We start from the raw sequence: 19,555 nt of genomic DNA on the forward strand, positions 1-19,555 counted from the left end.
GTTCCAGACCCTCACAAGTCTCTGTGTAAAAAAGTGCCTCCTATCTTCTGTTCTGAATGCCCCTTTATCTAATCTCCATTTGTGACCCCTCGTCCTTGTTTCTTTTTTCAGGTCAAAAAAGTCCCCTGTCAATAATGCTTGAATCAGATCACCGCGTAGTCTTCTTTGTTCAAGACTGAACAGATTCAATTCTTTGAGCCTGTCTGCATACGACATGCCTTTTAAACCCGGGATAATTCTGGTCGCTCTTCTTTGCACTCTTTCTAGAGCAGCAATATCCTTTTTGTAACGAGGTGACCAGAACTGAACACAATATTCTAGATGATTTGATGATTTAATGCATTGTAAAGTTTTAACATTACTTCCCTTGATATAAATTCAACACTTTTCACAATATAGCCGAGCATGTTGGCCTTTTTTATAGCTTCCCCACATTGTCTAGATGAAGACATTTCTGTACAGCTATGTGCTTATTAAAATGACCCTGTCAGTCATACTTACTGTAAACGGACAAGTAAAATCTGTTTTTATCAGCTATGTGCTTATTAAAATGACCCTGTCAGTCATACTTACTGTAAACGGACAAGTAAAATCTGTTTTTATAAGAACCAGGCGCCACGTCCACTTGGTAAAACCCAGCATCTTCGGCCTCTAAGTTATTAATCTGCAGAGAGCCGCTATCGTCCAGCTGCAGACGGTTTTGAAATCTGTCCTGGTACACAGCCTCGATCTTCCCACCCTGAATTCTTACAAATGACCACTCTGCGTTCTCAGAACCGTGTTTCCAGACTATATCTGACTCTGGCTGCAGGTTCAGGACTCCTACAGGGAATGTGAACCGCTCCCCCTCGACCCCTTTCACCTTCTGGACTCCAGACTGTGTCGGGAAAGTTTCGAGGCCTGTAGAAGAGAGGAGAGAGAGAGAGAGAGAGAGAGAGAGAGAGAGAGAGAGAGAGAGAGAGAGATTGATAGCCTGTCACTGACATCCATCCCCCATCATCGCCACAGCTGTCCAGATATATGCACAAATGTGACAGACAGGCGGATGTACAGACCACTCGCTAATTTATCTGCTTATAAACCCACATCCTCAACAAAAAATAAAACACACATATGGGCTGCCATGTAGGGCATACATTTCAAACGGATTTGAATTGAAATCCGCATGATAGAAAGGCTGACCACCGTGATGTACATCAGCAGTATGTAAAGAAGAGGCAGCTACAGAATACAAACGAGCAATGAAATGTTCAATCGCAATTTCATAAACGGTAATCCATCAATATGCAAGAGATACAGACGTACAGCCGGGCGATCCCCCGAATAACAACAGCACCACGACCCATCAGATAAGTGCTTCTCTAGATGTGTGCACAGGTGACGGGCAGTGTTGTGCGATGCTTTAAAAGCTAAAACCACGAACGCAGACGAGCGCGGCTCTTTTGACGCTTGCTTGCTTGCTTGCATTGCGCAGGGTCGCCGCGTTTCGCGACCAGCCCCCGTTACACAAAATAACCTTATTCTGCATGAAAAGTCATTAATGATTTAACTATCCTGAGTGAAGATTTTGGCCGTTTGTGTTACCCTTATAAACGTGTACCCTGGTCTATGCATTTGTCATACACTATGAAGGTATCATATTTTACTGATTGGTATTAAAATATGGTGGTTTTTAAATGTGCTTTTCCGCTCTGGCCTTTACAATGGTGACCGAGCCTTTACAAAGCTTCATTACACTTTGTTATAACTTTTAGATAGAACTATTTATTATTATTATTATTATTATTATTATTATTGTTGTTACATTTAGATTTTCAACATGATATAATTTAAATTTGAACTGCAACACTGCAGTTTATCTCGGAGAATAATAAAATCTCGTAACATTAGCCAACCGCTGACATCGCCAATATCTTCAATAGAGGCAATAAATAAATAAATAAATAAATAAATAAATAATGTAATCGTTTTTTAATCCTGCAAATGGGTAAGTTGTTCCTGGTTTAGACCATTGATAGTGGCAATATTCAAAACCGACCTTCAGATGTTGATAGCTTTGTACCCTTTACACTAAACTCGTTTAGTTACCAAAATATATTTTTTTAATTTATTTAAATATACAGGATATTTGAGCCCAGTTCTTGTGTTGTTCCTTTTGAAAAACACGCAGACACTGTAACAGACGGCTTTTTACAGTAGTGACTGTACATTTAGAGGAAACATTTGATAATTTGCTAAAGCACAGAGAGGTGTGGTAAAGCATAGGGAAGCATTGTAAAGCACAGAGAGGTCTGGTAAAGCATAGGGAAGCATTGTAAAGCACAGAGAGGTCTGGTAAAGCATAGGGAAGCATTGTAAAGCACAGAGAGGTGTGGTAAAGCATAGGGAAGCATTGTAAAGCACAGAGAGGTCTGGTAAAGCATAGGGAAGCATTGTAAAGCACAGAGAGGTCTGGTAAAGCATAGGGAAGCATTGTAAAGCACAGAGAGGTCTGGTAAAGCATAGGGAAGCATTGTAAAGCACAGAGAGGTCTGGTAAAGCATAGGGAAGCATTGTAAAGCACAGAGAGGTCTGGTAAAGCATAGGGAAGCATTGTAAAGCACAGAGAGGTCTGGTAAAGCATAGGGAAGCATTGTAAAGCACAGAGGGGTCTGGTAAAGCATAGGGAAGCATTGTAAAGCACAGAGAGGTCTGGTAAAGCATAGGGAAGCATTGTAAAGCACAGAGAGGTCTGATAAAGCACAGGGAAGCATTGTAAAGCACAGAGAGGTCTGATAAAGCATAGGGAAGCATTGTAAAGCACAGAGAGGTCTGGTAAAGCATATTAAAAAACAGGGTAAACTTACCCTTATAAAAGTTTCCTATAGTAAAAGCAAAGCAAAGTGTAATAAAACACATTAAAAGCATGGTAAAGTACTCAAAGGTATTCCGAAGCACATTTTAAAAATTGCAAACCAGGGAAAACTATGATAAATGCATAGCATGGTGGGAGTGGACCGGAAAACTGCTGTGCAAATTAATTTATTGTGGAAACCGTGCCATACTTTTGAGAAAACTTGACAGGTCTGTGCAGAAGTCTCCGCTGCTCATTAACGTTCAGTTAAAATCAGTCCATTAATTCATTCAAATCAATAAGAGATATTAATCTTTGAGCTTACCGCAGAGGCCGATGTGGAAGAAAAACGCTATAGCCCAGCGAGACAGCATCTTAGCGAATGAATAAAGTTGTGATACAACAAAGGGTCCAGGTAAACTGCGTGCAGACGATACAGTTTTGCGGCTTCCGTTCAGCTGACCTAGTTAAGGCTGGACATGGCCGTATCCTGCTCTGTAAAGTCTACCTACAAGCTGCCCTGAGCTTAAGTAACGGCATTAGCAAACATAAAGTTCTGTTTGAATGGATTGGAGATGGAGAACAGCTATTCCGCGTACCATCAAATAAAAATAGCTTCTTAAATTGCATGTGTTAGTTTGCCTGTAGTGTTTCAATATTTAAAATATCGGGGCTAAAGACATGTAAATATTTTTTTTTGTATTGGATTTAAGTTCCAAAAATGGAAACGGGTTCGTAGTAAAGGTGAAGATTAAAAGGGGGGGAAAAAGCCCAAACCTTTTAATATCACTTTATAGGACCTGAGCAAAAAACCGGTGATGTAAGCGGGTTTCAATCAATCAATCAATTAATTAATCAACCAATCTTTATTTTATATAGCGCCTTTCATAGTGGACCACCGTCACAAAGCGCTTTACAAGATGCAGTAACAACAAGAAAATCCATAATACTTTAAATACAGAGAAATGCTTCATGCATGCTATACAGAAGAAAAAGAAATCCGACTGTATTTGACTGTATCAGTATATTATATATATATATATATATATTTGTTCATATAGAAAAAACAAACATATTTGTTCACATCCAAAACAGAATGTTTGTGTAGCATTAAGAGTGCGTTCACGGCGATCATTCTGCAGAGAATGAAAGGGGCTTGCCAAAAAACGGGGTGTGGCAAATCCAGGTGACGTTTATATGCCGCTGAGAGCCGTATTGTACAGCCATGTTTTGTAGCGCTCACCTCATCCAACACGTTTAACTTTATAACGTGTGTTTCGGCTTTTTTTTCAGGCAGTACTGATTACTCCGGGAACCGTAGGAGAAAAGGCGGAAAATCATAAGAAGGAAACTACTGTTTTTTTGGGAGTAAGTAAGCAAGTGTAGCCTCAGGTGGTTTCCACGCGCGGCGTTGCAGTGCATAGCAGAGGAAAAGAAGCTTCGAGAACATTTAGTGAATTCGGAGTAGTTTGGGAGTAAATGTACCATATACGAAATTAATATATTATACAAGAAATACATGTTTAAGATTTTTTCATATTTATTTAATTATCAAGCGAATGCCACATCACCACGCGCCAAATAAATAAATAAATAAATAAATAAAAACATGGAAAAGAGAAAGCAAGAAAGAAAAACATTCTGAAGTTAACATGTCATTATCAACTGAAATAGTGTATTCATTTGTGTGTGTAAATATACTGTGTGTGTATACATATATATAAATACGTGTGTGTGTATATATATATATATATATATATATATATAAAAATATGTGTGTGTGTGTGTGTATATACATACACATACTGTGTATATGTGTGTGTGTGTGTGTATATATATATATATATATATATATATATATATATATATATATATGTAAATAATGGGTCATTGTGATTAATTCTGCATTGATTTGTATATCTGAGTGTGTTGAAAGCGGGTGTATAAAATAAATGGCTAATGTGGATCTCACCATGGGTGTTCTGTTACAGAAATGGTGCTGCTGAGAACACTTAGTCTTGTAATTGGGGGGCTGTGTTACTGTCTACAAGCTTGTGCAGGTAAGTGAAACAATAGCCACTCTGTATTTTTAAAATGAACTTCAAAAGATATTTAAATGACAGATTTCACATTACCAGCTTACTATGCGTTGTACACCTCGGAGCGCTGTACATACTGAATACAAAACTACACTAAAACAAATTAATGAAACTGAGGTACAGGGCTAAGCAGTTGAACAGAAGCTGTGTATATACCATTTGGGACGTAGTTCCAGAGTTTAGGTGCTTCCCCGATAAATCGCAGTGTATCAAGTTCACTCTCCCTCCTGCAGCAATTGTTGTCGGAGGAGGGAGCGTTATCTGGATGCAACGCGATACTCAGAAGAGAAATTCTCTTTCTCCGGACGAATGCTTCCGAGTGAATGCTGAGAAATGTACTGACCAGTTGATTTTATAGCTTAACAATTTTCAAAAGTCGGCTGTATGATTAAAAATATAACATTGTGATACAAACAGCAGGGGTAAAGGTAATTCGTTACTTTGATGTTCACAAAAGCCCCTTGAATTGAATACAGCTTTTTTCCCCCCACCATTTCTTGTTTCAGGATCAAACCCAGCTGACCAGCAGGTGAATAGGCTGGTGGGGGGCAATGCCACTTTAACTATTGATAACCTACAGCTAGGTGAAGATTTAATCTGGTGTTATAATGGCACCATCATTGCCATGCTACTTCAAAATGGGAGTTCTAAAGAATACTATCCAGCAAAATATGAGCTTGACAGCAAAACTGGCTCCCTTACGATTATTCATCCACAGAAAAATGATAGCGGAGACTATGAAGCAGAAATACCAAAGAGACGAACAAAAAAGAACCATCACTTAGGTGTTTGCGGTGAGTATTTGTTTGATAAAGTCTTTATCTAGACACTATCTGTGATTCAACCCTATCATTCATTTATTTTATTTCCCTCTTGTACCAATGTTTCTAAGGGACCCAGTCAAAACATTTGTCTTAAAAAAGAAAAAAAAACAAGTTGTGTCTTTCAGTTTTTTTTCTAATTTACTGTTGGAGTGGGGTTACCTCTCCCAACTCTCCACCATTATTAAAACACTCAATAGTGCTGAAAAATACTAACATACTAAAATAAGTTATCTTTCTTTACTAGAGCTCTGAAGGAAAGACTGAAGTAAACATTTTTACAATATGCCTCATGTTCAGTATTTGATAACCTTTTTGCTGTTTTATTTCTCCACAGATGTGTCAGTGCCCTGTGTTCCGATCAGATCGGGCTATGGTACCGTCACAATATTGTATTATGTGGAGAACGACAGCAATGGGACTCAAACCACCTCAGTCAATGGAACAGCACTGGAGCTACTGCAGGAAATAGCAGAGGATAATGCTACCTTCACCAGCATTGACCTAAATAAAGGTTTGTTTTTTGTTTCTTTCACTACTACGTGGTTCTTTCAAAACTGCACATTTGAGATCTGTATTCTGTGGTAGCCTAGTGTCAGATTTAATGAAGAAAAGAAGACCGCTAAAAATAAGTTTGCCATACAAGGCGAGTGCTAGCCTTCCTAAAAGAGACATCCCGCTTCAGGAACCTACTGCACTACGAAACCCTCTTTATAGTTAGTTTGGGATCAAACCCTAAACTAACCTGCTGCTGTTGCTCCCGAAGTCCTGGCCTCCCAGGGACTCCGGGTCTTCCTGACGGTCCTGGCTAGTCAGAGCCTTCACAGGCACAGTCTTGCAGTTGAAGGGGTTCTGTAGTCGTTATCCTGTGGTGCGGACGCTCTCCTCCTCGATGTAAACGCAGCAAGCTTTTGCTCGGTGCCAGTCAGTATGGCTATGGCGGTGAAGTAGCCTCAAACACGGCGCTGCTGCGTTCTTAAAAAGACATAGGCTCCCCGGAGTCTTTCAGCCCCTGACAGTATAGTTAGTTAACAGCAGTGAAGTGGAGATAAAAAAACTTTAATTAAAAAAAAAAAAAAAAAAAAAATATATATATATATATATATATATATATATATATATATATTCATTTATTTTTTCTCCTTAGAGGATAACTTCATAACCAAGAACCCCTATTTCATTCCTGTGATCGTGGTAGTCGTGGCAGTCATGGTAGTCGTGGCAGTGTATCACAAGAAAGTGATGCGTGCTTTCAGTAAATGTAGGTACTTGCTTCATTGTCTCCCTTTTCTTTTTCACAACTGAAAGTGTTAATCTACTCTTTGTTCTTTGCTGTGACATGCAATGGCATTTGGCTTGGTAGGTGACAGGCTGTTTATTGAAGGGGCCATACTACAGAGATGGGAATCAGACTCCCGCTGCACAGCAGTGTGATCCATTCCTGGTTTCACTAGGAGTTTAATAATAAGACACACCTGAGCTTGTTACCTAGACACACTGGGGGCTGATCAAGCTGGTAGTAAAACCTGGACTGGGTGACACTGCTGTGCAATAGGAGTCTGATTACCAGCCCTGTAAAACCATACCAACAATACCAAACAGCCACAGACTAGGAGGACCCAATTACCTTTCCCTAAACTTAAAAACAAATAAACTGTAAATGTTTCTTGTTCTTCAGCCCTGATGTTTAACTTTTTACTGCCAGTAGATTTTCAACTGGCTATAGTCATGCTATTACAATATTTCCCCCCTTCACAAGTTCATTGCAGGAACGCACACTGAATTGTAATGAAACTTGGTACATACATTCTTCAGCACATTCTGAAGGACCTGGTTTCTAGTTACCAGCTTTTGCATGATTTCTTTGTACTTTTAAAACAAGGTTGTATTTTGGTAACCAAACAGATCAGGCTTAGTGTGGGCTTTTGTTAAGAGAAGTTCTTCTTTTATAAAAGCTCTAACGCAGAAATGCCCCTGCTTGCGATCCTTCAGAGCGGCTGTGTGCTTGTTCCTCACAGACATTCTCTTGTCTTAAAGGTTTTGAGCGGTCCAGAAACATGGAAGATGCAGAGGCTGGACAAGGAATTCCCTTGCAAGCTTTGACAGGTCAGTACACGAAAGCACCTATTTCAGTTTTTTATTCTTTTAAAATCTACCATTTCATGGTTGATGGAATATAAATGACAACAATAACAGCCTGCACCCCTGTCCCCTGGGCTTCATTTCCCCACTATTCATATTGCTCTTAGTCACACATGTGACGATAGTTCACTGGTGCTGATTACACAGACTACTTGTTTTGTTTCTACTGCCACAGCTTTACAATTTTGTACGGCTTTTTTTTTTATTTGGGCAGCAGTGTGGAGTAGTGGTTAGGGCTCTGGAATCTTGACCGGAGGGTTGTGGGTTCAATCCCAGGTGGGGGACACTGCTGCTGTACCCTTGAGCAAGGTACTTTACCTAGATTGCTCCAGTAAAAAACCCAACTGTATAAATGGGGAATTGTATTTAAAAATAATGTGATATCTTGTAACAATTGTAAGTCGCCCCCAGATAAGGGCGTCTGCTAAGAAATAAATAAATAAATAATAATAATAATGTGATCGGCATCATCAGTTACAACGGAGCATGGATTCAATTTGGGTCATTTAAACCCCAAGTGAATTAACAAGGGGGGGGGGGGGGGAGGGCTGAATTCAAAATGAATGGCTTCAGCACTGAGAGGAAGGCGCTGTAGCAAATATTCAGGTGATCTGTCTGTGGTATGCCGGTGTTTCAAAGGCTTGCTGTTCCTCTTAATCGATCACTAGAATATCAGGCAAAATCAGGTTTAAACGTCATGTTCACTTCTGTTTATATAAAAGCGATATCTTGTAACAATTGTAAGTCACCCTGGATAAGGGCGTCTGCTAATAAATAAATAAATATTATAATAATTATTATTAATATTTTACTCCAGGGGCATTATTATCGTTGTACTCCAGGGGCGGCCGGTTTTTCAAAATTTGTGATCAGGATTTTGTGATCGAGATTACGTTTAAAAACGGCCCCAAGGGAATTAATGACTCCATTCAGTAACACAGGCTAGTACTACTGGAAATGGCATCAGTTTTTTGATTAACAATACAATAATTGTGTTAGTTTTATAAGAAACGGTTGACAACACAAAGCCTTAATAGATCTACAGTATATTTCTTTCCTGTTCCCTTATCTTTTTATGAAGTTTGCAATCATTACTCTGTCTTCAGGAGTCTTTCACGTCTATGATTTCATAAGCAGGCCTTGTTTTTCCTTCCCAGGATCTGAATCGCCAGACCCTTTGTCAGTAAATGCAGGGGTGGTCCAAAGAGATCCACCCAGCCAGCTCCCAGAATGCACCGTGCTGATACAGGAAGGAAATCACCAAGTGGATGGAAGAAATTGAAGGATGTGTCAAGCTACTGGGGGGACTGGGTGGCGCAGACAGACAGTGGGTTTAAGTCACTTGCTAAGGAAGTGAGTTTTGTTGGTTAGTGTTCTCGTCTACTGAGCCAGCTGTAAAACCCATGCTGCTAAAACAAAAACACTCAATTTAGAGCTCAGGGTTTTGCAATTTTACACTAAAAACCTCAATATCTGGTCATTCCTGAAACACGTAGCAATAAACTGTACTATTTTAGACTTTAGCGGACCGATTTAGCTTTTATGAACTTGTATTAATTGTCTTGTATTATATTTATGATGCTAACTACACACAAGGGAAGTTACACATCTCTTAAGAACAATTTTTAAAAAGCATCATCCAGCTCGTTTTTATTGACCATGTTTTATGGTAGGTGTTTTTACTTTTTGTCAAACCTTGTATTAAGTCTGTTTACAGGCAACACAACATCTTCCAACATGTATTATTTGTTTATTTAGCAGACGCCTTTATCCAAGGCAACTTAGAGATGCAAAACCAAAACGTGCATTCAATATCTATCGCTGTTGTCAACGTTGGCTGTTTGTTCTTGAAAATGCCAAACCCTATTGCAGCATTATAACCAACATAAATCTTTTCACTATTGGCCAACATTAAGCTGAATAGAGTGTTGTTTCACTTAATTTATATAAAGATACCTACGTAGTCCAAAAAAAAAAAAAAAAATGCAATTGGTATTTATTTGTTGCAAAACTAAAATCAAACAGTTTCTGCCATAACTATTAACAAATAACTATTTGATAACAAATAACTTGCTGAAGAAATGTAGCTACTAGGTGTTTGGCTAAACTACTTTGTTTTTTTATATAGGAATGAAATGTTACTTGCAGGTATTTATCAGGGAATTAAGCCAAGCACTTTTACATTGCCAATTTTACATTGACCACTTTACCTCCTGCCTGGCCACAGTACAAACTGCAATATTCAGTGGCAACAAGGGCTTTAAAATCCATTTTCTACTTCAATACACTTGCTGCTGTTTCCTGGTACAAAATCATTCCCTTGTCATGGTACAGTGTATAATAACATACAGCAGCAGGTAGGAGAGCAAATTAGCAGCTTGACCATCTTCTAAATATAAAGCTAAGAACCAAATGAAACCTCAAGACCAGTAATAATAATACTGCTTGTACTCTAAAGAAAATGTATTTTAAAATCCTGGTTAAACTGCAACGAACACTTTAACGTACTGCCAGCAATGTAATCATGAAATGTGAAAATTGATTGTAAATCTCAGATATATTTTATTGATGTATTTATAAAACAAGCTGAAATGTGTATTTATAAAATAAATTATTTTTCATCTCTCCATTTAACGTCACAAGAGAAGTGTCCTTTTGTCATACCTACAGTAGGGTTTGCAGCACTGTTACTTTTCAATGGTTTTCCATCCGTCTTGGCACGCAATACGAGACAGAAGAGTGTAAACGTTTTTTCATTAGTCACAAGGAGATGCTGTCCAGTTAACGATAAAACACAACCAACACTTAAATCCTTACTGTGTTTCTATATTCACTGCATAATGATCCCTGCCCTAATAAACAGTATATATTCTGTCATAGTGTGCAAATGTATCAGAACCCATCCAGATGTGTCATCGATATCCTTTATATACCCGCCTGCATGAAAACACCTCCGGGTGTGAGAATTTCAATCTCCGCTCAGTAATCAGTGATATAGAAACAACAGACGCTCCTGTGTGTGAAAATGTCAGACCGCTTTGTGCTTTAATCAGGCGTCTTAAACAACTTCTAAAAAGTCTCGACCGCGTGTGGCTCCGTGTTCCTTTTCTCTGAATGTTTTTAATTGATTGTAAGTGTGGCCTATTAAAGTCATCAATTAAATTAGACAATCGCTAATTTGCCTATTTCGACAGCATTCCCAGATTCCCAGTTCCAGTGGCTTGATTTCATATGCACAACAAATCAATAAAGAAGCAGTGGGGTGTTCTAATACTATTGCACAGAAACAAGGACCAGGGGTCACAAATGGAGATTAGATAAAGGGGCATTCAGAACAGAAAATAGGAGGCACTTTTTTTACACAGAGAATCGTGAGGGTCTGGAACCAACTCCCCAGTAATGTTGTTGAAGCTGACACCCTGGGATCCTTCAAGAAGCTGCTTGATGAGATTCTGGGATCAATAAGCTACTAACAACCAAATGAGCAAGATGGGCTGAATGGGGCCTCCTCTCGTTTGGAAACTTTCTTATGTTCTTATATATATAAGATAAACTGCTTACACTTGACAGAAACAACTGAAGAGACTATTTATTTCAACATGGGCAAATGGTAAAAAAAAACCCAAAAAAATCGTCCAAAATGTAGGTTAATCTTAGGTGTTAAAACCAGAGTTGGCTCTAAACCTTCAATATAATCGCAACCGAACGCCAGTAAAAGGAACATAGCTTAGGTTATACTGACCTCTTGTGGGAGAATATGGAATTGGGAGGGCAGAGGATCCTTATGGGTTCTGTATTTAGCAGCCAGGGGTGTCAAACTCCAGTCCTTGAGGGCCGCAGGGTCTTCTGGTTTTCATTCCAACTTAAGCTCTCAATTAACTTAATTGATCTAATTATTTGTTTAATTGGACATATTTCATATTTTTTTAAGGTCTTTTACAGTTGATGATTTAAAATATACTCTTGATTCAAGGTACACGGCCTATGAAACATTCTGAGGCCTGGAGAGAAGTGTTAAAGCTGTCTAATTAATCAAATAATTATTATTATTATTATATTTCTTAGCAGACACCCTTATCCAGGGCGACTTGCAATTATTACAAGATATCACATTATTTTTACATACAATTCCCCATTTATACAGCTGGGTTTTTACTGGAGCAATCTAGGTAAAGTACCTTGCTCAAGGGTACAGCAGCAGTGCCCCCCACCTGGGATTGAACCCACGACCCTCCTGTCAAGAGTCCAGAGCCCTGACCACTACTCCACACTGCTGCCCTAATTAGACCAATTAAGTAATTGAGAGCTTGGGTGGAATGAAAGCCAGAAGGCACTGCGGCCCTCCAGGAACTGAGTTTGACACCCCTGCTCTAAGCTGTCCACAAATGATTAATCAAATCCTCTTCTGTCTCAATAGTGGGTGCGTTCACGGGAGATCATTCTGCGCAGAGATCTGACCGATTTAGCCAATGGGTGCGTTCAAATCGGTCAGATTCCGCGCAGGATCTGCGCAGAATGATCTCCGACTCGGACACCCCCATTTCTGTAAAACGAAGGGGTGTTACAAAATAAATAACAATCAACCGGCCTTTTTAAAGAAGTTTTATTTCCATATTCCCATCAACATTAAACAAACACATTGAATACAATATCTGTAACAGAGGATCACTTTAACGACGCGGTATGTCAGTAATTTGCTGAGGCATATCACTACCCCCCCCCCCCCTTGTTTTAAGAGATGGATCCGTCCAAAGGGCAGGCCGGTGAAACATGGCGGCGCTGGGGAGCTCACTGGTCGGGTACGGCGTATCGTCGGAGTCGGAAAGTGAAGGAGACGCGGATGCAGCACCTCCACCGAAACGGTACGACCAGCCCGGGTGTGAAAAAAAGGACACACCGAGTCCCCTGTGCGCAGAGACACGGGACCAATTCAGCGTGAGTGGCGTTCAGGGAATTCAATAATAAGCCTATAGCGAAAAGCTTCCTTATACAACACGGACGTGCGACCAAAACAAAAGGCAAATGCGACAAAAAACAAAAAAAATTCTCGATATATTTTCCTTATTAGAGTTTTCAACGAGGTAGGCTTTTCAATACTAACTCTAAACGCCTATATAATAATATTAATTTGTTCCGGAACGCACCGAATCCCAGATCGGGAGCTTTTTTTCGTCTGACACAAATTTGCAAACGATGAACAGTTGTAATTGCAATAATAATAATAATAATAATAATAATAATAATAATAACTCGTGCTGTAGATGCACGGTATATTTCCACGCTCGCGCAGAGAACCCCAGACACGTCACAGGTGTGAGAGTTCGGATGACGGTTGGTCTTAATAATTATCAAACACATTTAAAAAATTTTGAGTCACTTTTTCAAACACTAGCCCCGCAAACAAACGCGTTTAAATGTAAAAAAATAAATAAAAAACACGGTTTGTTGTCCGTGGTGATTTTTACAGTGGTTTTAAACCGCAAAAGTATAAAATATTGAACTTTTTTTTTTTTTTTTTTTACCTCAGAAATAGTTTTTTACGGTTTTATCCAAGAACATATTTACATTCTGAAATAAAACGTTTTCATTAAATAACTTCTACTACGACTACTAATAAATTATACAGTAATAAATAAATATATTAAAATAAAATAAAATAAAATACAGCCTCAGATATAAAATACCGGGGGAAGAGATATTTTCGGTCTTTCGCTGACCACAAAAATAATTTTACAACAAATATAGAAAACAAAACCAAACGAACAATTCTCAAGTTATATATAACGATATTTTATCATTTATAAGACAAATTGTATTTTATTTATTTATTTATTTATTTTATTACAGACAAAACGTTTATCACAACTTACCTGTCTAAGGAAGACTGCAGACAGAGTTTGTTGTGTCGAGGTAACGGGCTGAACCACAAAATAAAATGGGTTCTTACATTATTTTAAATGTCTTTTAAGTCGTAAAATAACAATTCGGCAAACAGAGGGGAAGAAAAAAACAACCTTATGGGTACAATACTTCCATAGAATCAATGTTTACGTTTATAAAGTTTTATAATATTTATATCAATGTTTGTGCAACCTCCTCTCCCCCCATTTAAAAGAATGGGAGGTTCCACCTCTTAATTCTTACCGTTTTACCTTTTTTTTTTGAAAACTCAATAAATATAATTAAAAAAAAAAAAAAAGAACAGTTATACAATTAATCGCGTCAATTAATTCCTGTAAGACTGGCCATTCAAATTTATAGTTTGAATAAGCCTGCTAAATTAATCCATTTTAATCCAAATTTCTCCCCCTCTCCCCCTCTCTCCCCCCCTCCCCCCTCTGCCTCTTCCCTCTCCCCCCTCCCCTCTCCTCTCCCCATTTCCTCTCCCTCTCCCCTCCCCTCTCCTCTCCCCCTCTCCCCCTCCCCTCCCCTCCCTCTCCCCCCTCCCCCTCTGCCTCTTCCCTCTCCCCCCTCTCCCCTCCCCTCTCCTCTCCCCCTTCTCCCTCTGCCTCTTCCCCTTCTCCCTCTCCCCTCCCCTCCCCTCTCTCCCTCTCCTCTCCTCTCTCCTCTCCCCCTCCCCTCCCTCTCCCCCCTCCCCCTCTGCCTCTTCCCTCTCCCCCCTCTCCCCTCCCCTCTCCTCTCCCCCTTCTCCCTCTGCCTCTTCCCCTTCTCCCTCTCCCCTCCCCTCCCCTCTCTCCCTCTCCTCTCCTCTCTCCTCTCCTTCTCCCCTCCCCTCCCCTCTCCCTCTCTCCCCCCTCTCCCTCTCCCTCTCCCCTCCCTCTCCCTCTCCTCTCCTCTCTCCTCTCCCCCCTCTCCCTCCCATCCCCTCCTCCCCTCATCCCCTCCTCCCCTCATCCCCTCCTCCCCTCTCCCTCTCCTCCCCTCATCCCCTCCTCCCCTCATCCCCTCCTCCCCTCTCCCTCCCATCCCCTCCTCCCCTCTCCCTCCTCTCCCCCCTCTCCCTCCCATCCCCTCATCCCCTCTCCCCCTCCCTCTCCTCTCCCCCTCTCCCTCTCCTCTCCCTCTCCTCTCCCCCCTCCCCCTCCTATCCCCTCCCCCTCCTATCCCCTCCCCCTCCTATCCCCTCATCCCCCCTCTCCCTCTCCTCTCCTCTCCTCTCTCCTCTCTCTCCTCTCCTCTCTCTCCTCTCCTCTCTCCTCTCTCTCCTCTCTCCTCTCCTCTCCTCTCTCCTCTCCTCTCCTCTCCCCTCTCCTCTCCTCTCCCCTCTCCTCTCCTCTCTCTCCTCTCCTCTCCTCTCTCTCCTCTCCTCTCTCCTCCCCTCTCCTCTCCTCTCCTCTCCTCTCCCCTCTCCTCTCCTCTCCTCTCTCTCCTCTCCTCTCCTCTCCTCTCCTCTCCCCTCTCCTCTCCTCTCTCTCCTCTCCTCTCCTCTCCTCTCTCCTCTCCTCTCTCTCCTCTCCTCCCCCCCTCTCCCTCTCCTCTCTCCTCTCCTCTCCTCTCCTCTCCTCTCTCCTCTCCTCTCCTCTCTCTCCTCTCTCCTCCCCCCCTCTCCCTCTCCTCTCTCCTCTCCTCTCCTCTCTCCTCTCCTCTCCTCTCCTCTCCTCCCCTCCTCTCTCCTCTCCTCTCCTCCCCTCCTCTCTCCTCTCCTCTCCCTCTCCTCTCCCGTTTGAATCCCCAGACCAAACAACGACTCCGGAAAATCTGGGAAAAACTTCCTGGTGGAATCCGGCGACAGCAGCAGCAGCGACGAAGAAGACGGCTCCGACCCGGAACCCGTTCACGTTCCCCATCCCGCTCCGGAACGCCTGATCACCCAGAACAAACTCCCGGCTCCCAGACTGGGAGCAAGCGATCCGGGCTCCAGCGTCTTCAGCAACCCCTTCAGGGAGGAGAGGAACGAGCAGCTGAGCGTCTTGCAGAGACACGTGCCTCTGACGCTGCAGCCCAACCCAGCCCTGATCGGAGGGAAGCGGGTGTGTCTCCTCTATCGCAAGCAGGGGCGATGTCGCTTCGGACACAAATGCAAGTTCGCTCACGACAGCGACCTGCAGACCCCCGTGCTGCCGGTGCCGAGCCCCGCCGGGTCGACCCAGTCTCCTCCTGCGGAGCCAGCGGACCACCGGGACCGCTCTGAACCGGGCCAGCCCCGAACCGGGAAGAGGAAACCGGGTTTGAGCAACACTCTGGTGCCTCCGAAGCGCTCCATGAAGAATTACAAAGCCCAGAGAGAGAGGGAAAAACCCTGGGTACTGTAGAGAGAGAGGGAGGGAGGGAGAAAGGAGAGGGGGACAGAGGAGAGAGAGGGGAGAGGGGGACAGAGGAGAGAGAGGGGGAGAGAGGAGAGGGAGTAGAGGGGGAGAAAGGAGAGGGAGAAAGGAGAGGGAGACAGAGGAGAGAGGGAGAAAGGAGAGGGAGACAGGAGAGGAGAGGGGAAGAAATGAGAGGGAGACAGAGGAGGAGAGGGGGAGAAAGGAGAGGGGGACAGAGGAGAGAGGGGGACAGAGGAGAGAGAGAGGGGGAGAGGGAGAAAGGAGAGGGGGACAGAGGAGAGATGGAGAAAGGAGAGGGACAGAGGAGAGAGGGAGAAAGGAGAGGGAGAGGGGGAGAGAGGAGAGGGAGTAGAGGGGGAGAAAGGAGAGGTGGAGAGGAGGGGCAGTCTGTTTCTTGTCTGGTTTTGAGAAATCCTGTATTCCTTCGAATTTAAGACTTTTTAAACCATTTTTTTACTTCTCAAATATTCCCTGTGTGTGTGCGACCCTGAGCAAGTCACTGAACCTCCTTGTGCTCCGTCCTTCAGGATGAGACGTCAAACAAACGAGCTCCTATTGGAAGTGACTCTGCAGCAGCCACTGACTCCCTGTGTGTGTGTGACCCTGAGCAAGTCACTGAACCTCCTTGTGCTCCGTCCTTCAGGATGAGACGTCAAACAAACGAGCTCCTATTGGAAGTGACTCTGCAGCAGCCACTGACTCCGTGTGTGTGTGTGACCCTGAGCAAGTCACTGAACCTCCTTGTGCTCCGTCCTTCAGGATGAGACGTCAAACAAACGAGCTCCTATTGGAAGTGACTCTGCAGCAGCCACTGACTCCCTGTGTGTGTGTGACCCTGAGCAAGTCACTGAACCTCCTTGTGCTCCGTCCTTCAGGATGAGACGTCAAACAAACGAGCTCCTATTGGAAGTGACTCTGCAGCAGCCACTGACTCCCTGTGTGTGTGTGACCCTGAGCAAGTCACTGAACCTCCTTGTGCTCCGTCTTTCGGGTGAGACGTAGTTGTAAGTGACTCTGCAGCTGATGCATAATTCACACACCTATAGTTTCTGTAAATCGCCTTGGATAAAGACGTCTGCTAAATAAACAAATAATAATAATAATCAAACGCTTGAGATGTATGGACTTGGGGGGAGTGTGCAGTCAAAACAACTTTCATAGCAAAGGGGGCATGGGCAGAAAGGTCAAGTTTAGTGCACCAAATACCCTGCTAAAAAATATAAATATATATATATATATATATATATATATATATATATATATATATATATACACACACACACATATACACACTGCATTAAAACATACACAGTGCTAATGGTACAGCTTCCTGTAGAGTTGAAACGCTCCTGCCAAAAGTATTGCATCGCCTACAATATTAGGATCGATATGTCCTTTTAAATAAGTTATACAAACATAATTTAGAGCGTCTATTTATTTAGCATCGTCTGTATCAGTCAAAGAAACTACAAAGTGGTGTGTGTGGAATTCAATATGTTAACAAGGGAACATTATTCAGCAGCTTTCATTGGACTCTATGAAGCTGAGGGAGTTCATTCTATATAGAGGGGGTGGAATTCAATATGTTAACAAGGGAACATTATTCAGCAGCTTTCATTGGACTCTATGAAGCTGAGGGAGTTCATTCTATATAGAGGGGGTGGAATTCAATATGTTAACAAGGGAACATTATTCAGCAGCTTTCATTGGACTCTATGAAGCTGAGGGAGTTCATTCTATATAGAGGGGGTGGAATTCAATATGTTAACAAGGGAACATTATTCAGCAGCTTTCATTGGACTCTATGAAGCTGAGGGAGTTCATTCTATATAGAGGGGGTGGAATTCAATATGTTAACAAGGGAACATTATTCAGCAGCTTTCATTGGACTCTATGAAGCTGAGGGAGTTCATTCTATATAGAGGGGGTGGAATTCAATATGTTAACAAGGGAACATTATTCAGCAGCTTTCATTGGACTCTATGAAGCTGAGGGAGTTCATTCTATAGGGTGATGATGAGTCGATATTATCACCACACACACAGATCACTAGAACCTTATAAAATGAACTACATTGCTCCTGAGTTGTTGTCATCGTTATAAAAAGGTGTAATAAAATTATAATTTATTTCAAAACAGCCTGGGGTTTATGCGTGTCTCTCTCAGCAAGGTTTAGCAATGATTATTTGACACCAGACCCGAGGAAAGCAGGATTGGAAAACTTCCTCCGAGACCAAGAAAGGACGATAAAAAAAAGTCTGGAAACCAGCGGAACTGGAATTCTGGGAATGCTGTCAAAAAAAAAATGGGGAAATCAGGGATTGCAGAGAGTGAAAGAACAGCTGCTTGAGTTTGGTGTGGATCGCTGCCTTTCTCAAGACTGGGGAGCAGGGTTCCCCAAACCCCAGTCCTAGGGGTACCCCCCCACGTGTGTGTGTCCTGGTTTTAATACCAGCTGAGCTCTTAATAACTGAACTAGACCCTTCATAGAACTGATACATTAATTAGATCCTTTTTAAACTGTTTTCAGCTCTTAAAACAGCTGCGCATTTCACGTTGGCTAGAGTATTTTTTTTATAAGTAACTTGAACTCCACAGACCTGAAATCAATTAAAGGTCTAATTAAACACATTATCAGTTCAATGAAGAGTTTGGTTCAGTAATTAAGAACTCAGTTGGTTTGAAAACCAGCAGACAGCGAACCAGAGTTCAGGGGGCCCTCCTTCAGTTTTGAGAAACACAGTGATCCACACAAACCCCAAGCCGCTGTTTCTTCACTCGTTCTGCTCTGAAGGGTAAAAATCAGCCCGATGGATACCAGCGACCCTCGCCTGATCATCAGCCTGATTTCTGCAGAGCTGGCTCAAGCTCAGAGCTATTGAATATAGTCCAGTCCCTGACCATCTTCCAGCGCCTCCTCAAGACTCACCTCTTCAGACAGCACCTGTAGAACTCCTCTTTTCCCTCTGGACACTTTATCACTCTTCCTTAAATGCGCTTTACTTGCTCTTATCTGCTCCCTATTTTACTGCATTTAATCCTGTAGAGTACTGTAATCTGTCACAAGTGTTATTTAATCTGTAGTATTTTGTATTGAATTATATCCTGATGTAACTATCACTGACACTGTTATCTGCTCCGTTATTGAATCATATTTTGTCAAGTACTTGCTAGAACTGAAGTCGTTGTATTTATCTTGCTCTTAATTGCATTAATACAATTATTAATACAAATATAAAAAGACCTAGGAGTTTATGTTCATCTAGACAATGTGGGGAAGCTATAAAAAAGGCCAACAAGATGCTCGGATATATTGTGAGAAGTGTTGAATTTAAATCAAGGGAAGTAATGTTAAAACTTTACAATGCATTAGTAAGACCTCACCTAGAATATTGTGTTCAGTTCTTGTCACCTCGTTACAAAAAGGATATT

General features: G+C 41.9%; 2 protein-coding genes across 3 annotated transcripts; both read left to right on the forward strand.

Annotated features, from left to right (window-relative positions):
• Positions 1-4,020: 4,020 nt before the first annotated feature.
• LOC131736355 (uncharacterized) lies at positions 4,021-10,358 on the forward strand. 2 transcript variants are annotated; one of them, XM_059021872.1, is made up of 7 exons: positions 4,021-4,201; positions 4,825-4,893; positions 5,439-5,726; positions 6,091-6,267; positions 6,901-7,014; positions 7,791-7,859; positions 9,053-10,358. In XM_059021872.1, exons 2-7 carry the CDS (start codon positions 4,827-4,829, stop codon positions 9,175-9,177), a joined length of 840 nt encoding a protein of 279 aa, XP_058877855.1. In that variant the 5' UTR covers positions 4,021-4,201; positions 4,825-4,826; the 3' UTR covers positions 9,178-10,358. The 2 variants fall into 2 exon arrangements, with proteins under 2 accessions (XP_058877855.1, XP_058877856.1); XM_059021873.1 differs by lacking the exon at positions 6,901-7,014.
• A 2,279-nt stretch (positions 10,359-12,637) lies between these two features.
• LOC117410180 (uncharacterized) lies at positions 12,638-16,127 on the forward strand. The gene is made up of 2 exons (XM_034016634.3): positions 12,638-12,757; positions 15,532-16,127. Exons 1-2 carry the CDS (start codon positions 12,666-12,668, stop codon positions 16,106-16,108), a joined length of 669 nt encoding a protein of 222 aa, XP_033872525.3. The 5' UTR covers positions 12,638-12,665; the 3' UTR covers positions 16,109-16,127.
• The last annotated feature ends 3,428 nt before the right edge of the window (positions 16,128-19,555 follow it).

The sequence above is a fragment of the Acipenser ruthenus genome, unplaced genomic scaffold (genome assembly GCF_902713425.1).
Source record: "Acipenser ruthenus unplaced genomic scaffold, fAciRut3.2 maternal haplotype, whole genome shotgun sequence".
Classification (NCBI taxonomy): Eukaryota; Metazoa; Chordata; class Actinopteri; order Acipenseriformes; family Acipenseridae; genus Acipenser; species Acipenser ruthenus.

Coding starts and splice junctions, on each gene's coding strand:
- LOC131736355 (XM_059021872.1), top strand. CDS start 4,827: ATGGTGCTGCTGAGAACACTTAGTCTTGTAATTGGGGGGCTGTGTTAC. Junction 6,268..6,900: donor CAGCATTGACCTAAATAAAG/GTTTGTTTTTTG, acceptor TTTTCTCCTTAG/AGGATAACTTCATAACCAAG. Junction 7,860..9,052: donor TCCCTTGCAAGCTTTGACAG/GTCAGTACACGA, acceptor TTTCCTTCCCAG/GATCTGAATCGCCAGACCCT.
- LOC117410180 (XM_034016634.3), top strand. CDS start 12,666: ATGGCGGCGCTGGGGAGCTCACTGGTCGGGTACGGCGTATCGTCGGAG. Junction 12,758..15,531: donor GCAGCACCTCCACCGAAACG/GTACGACCAGCC, acceptor TTGAATCCCCAG/ACCAAACAACGACTCCGGAA.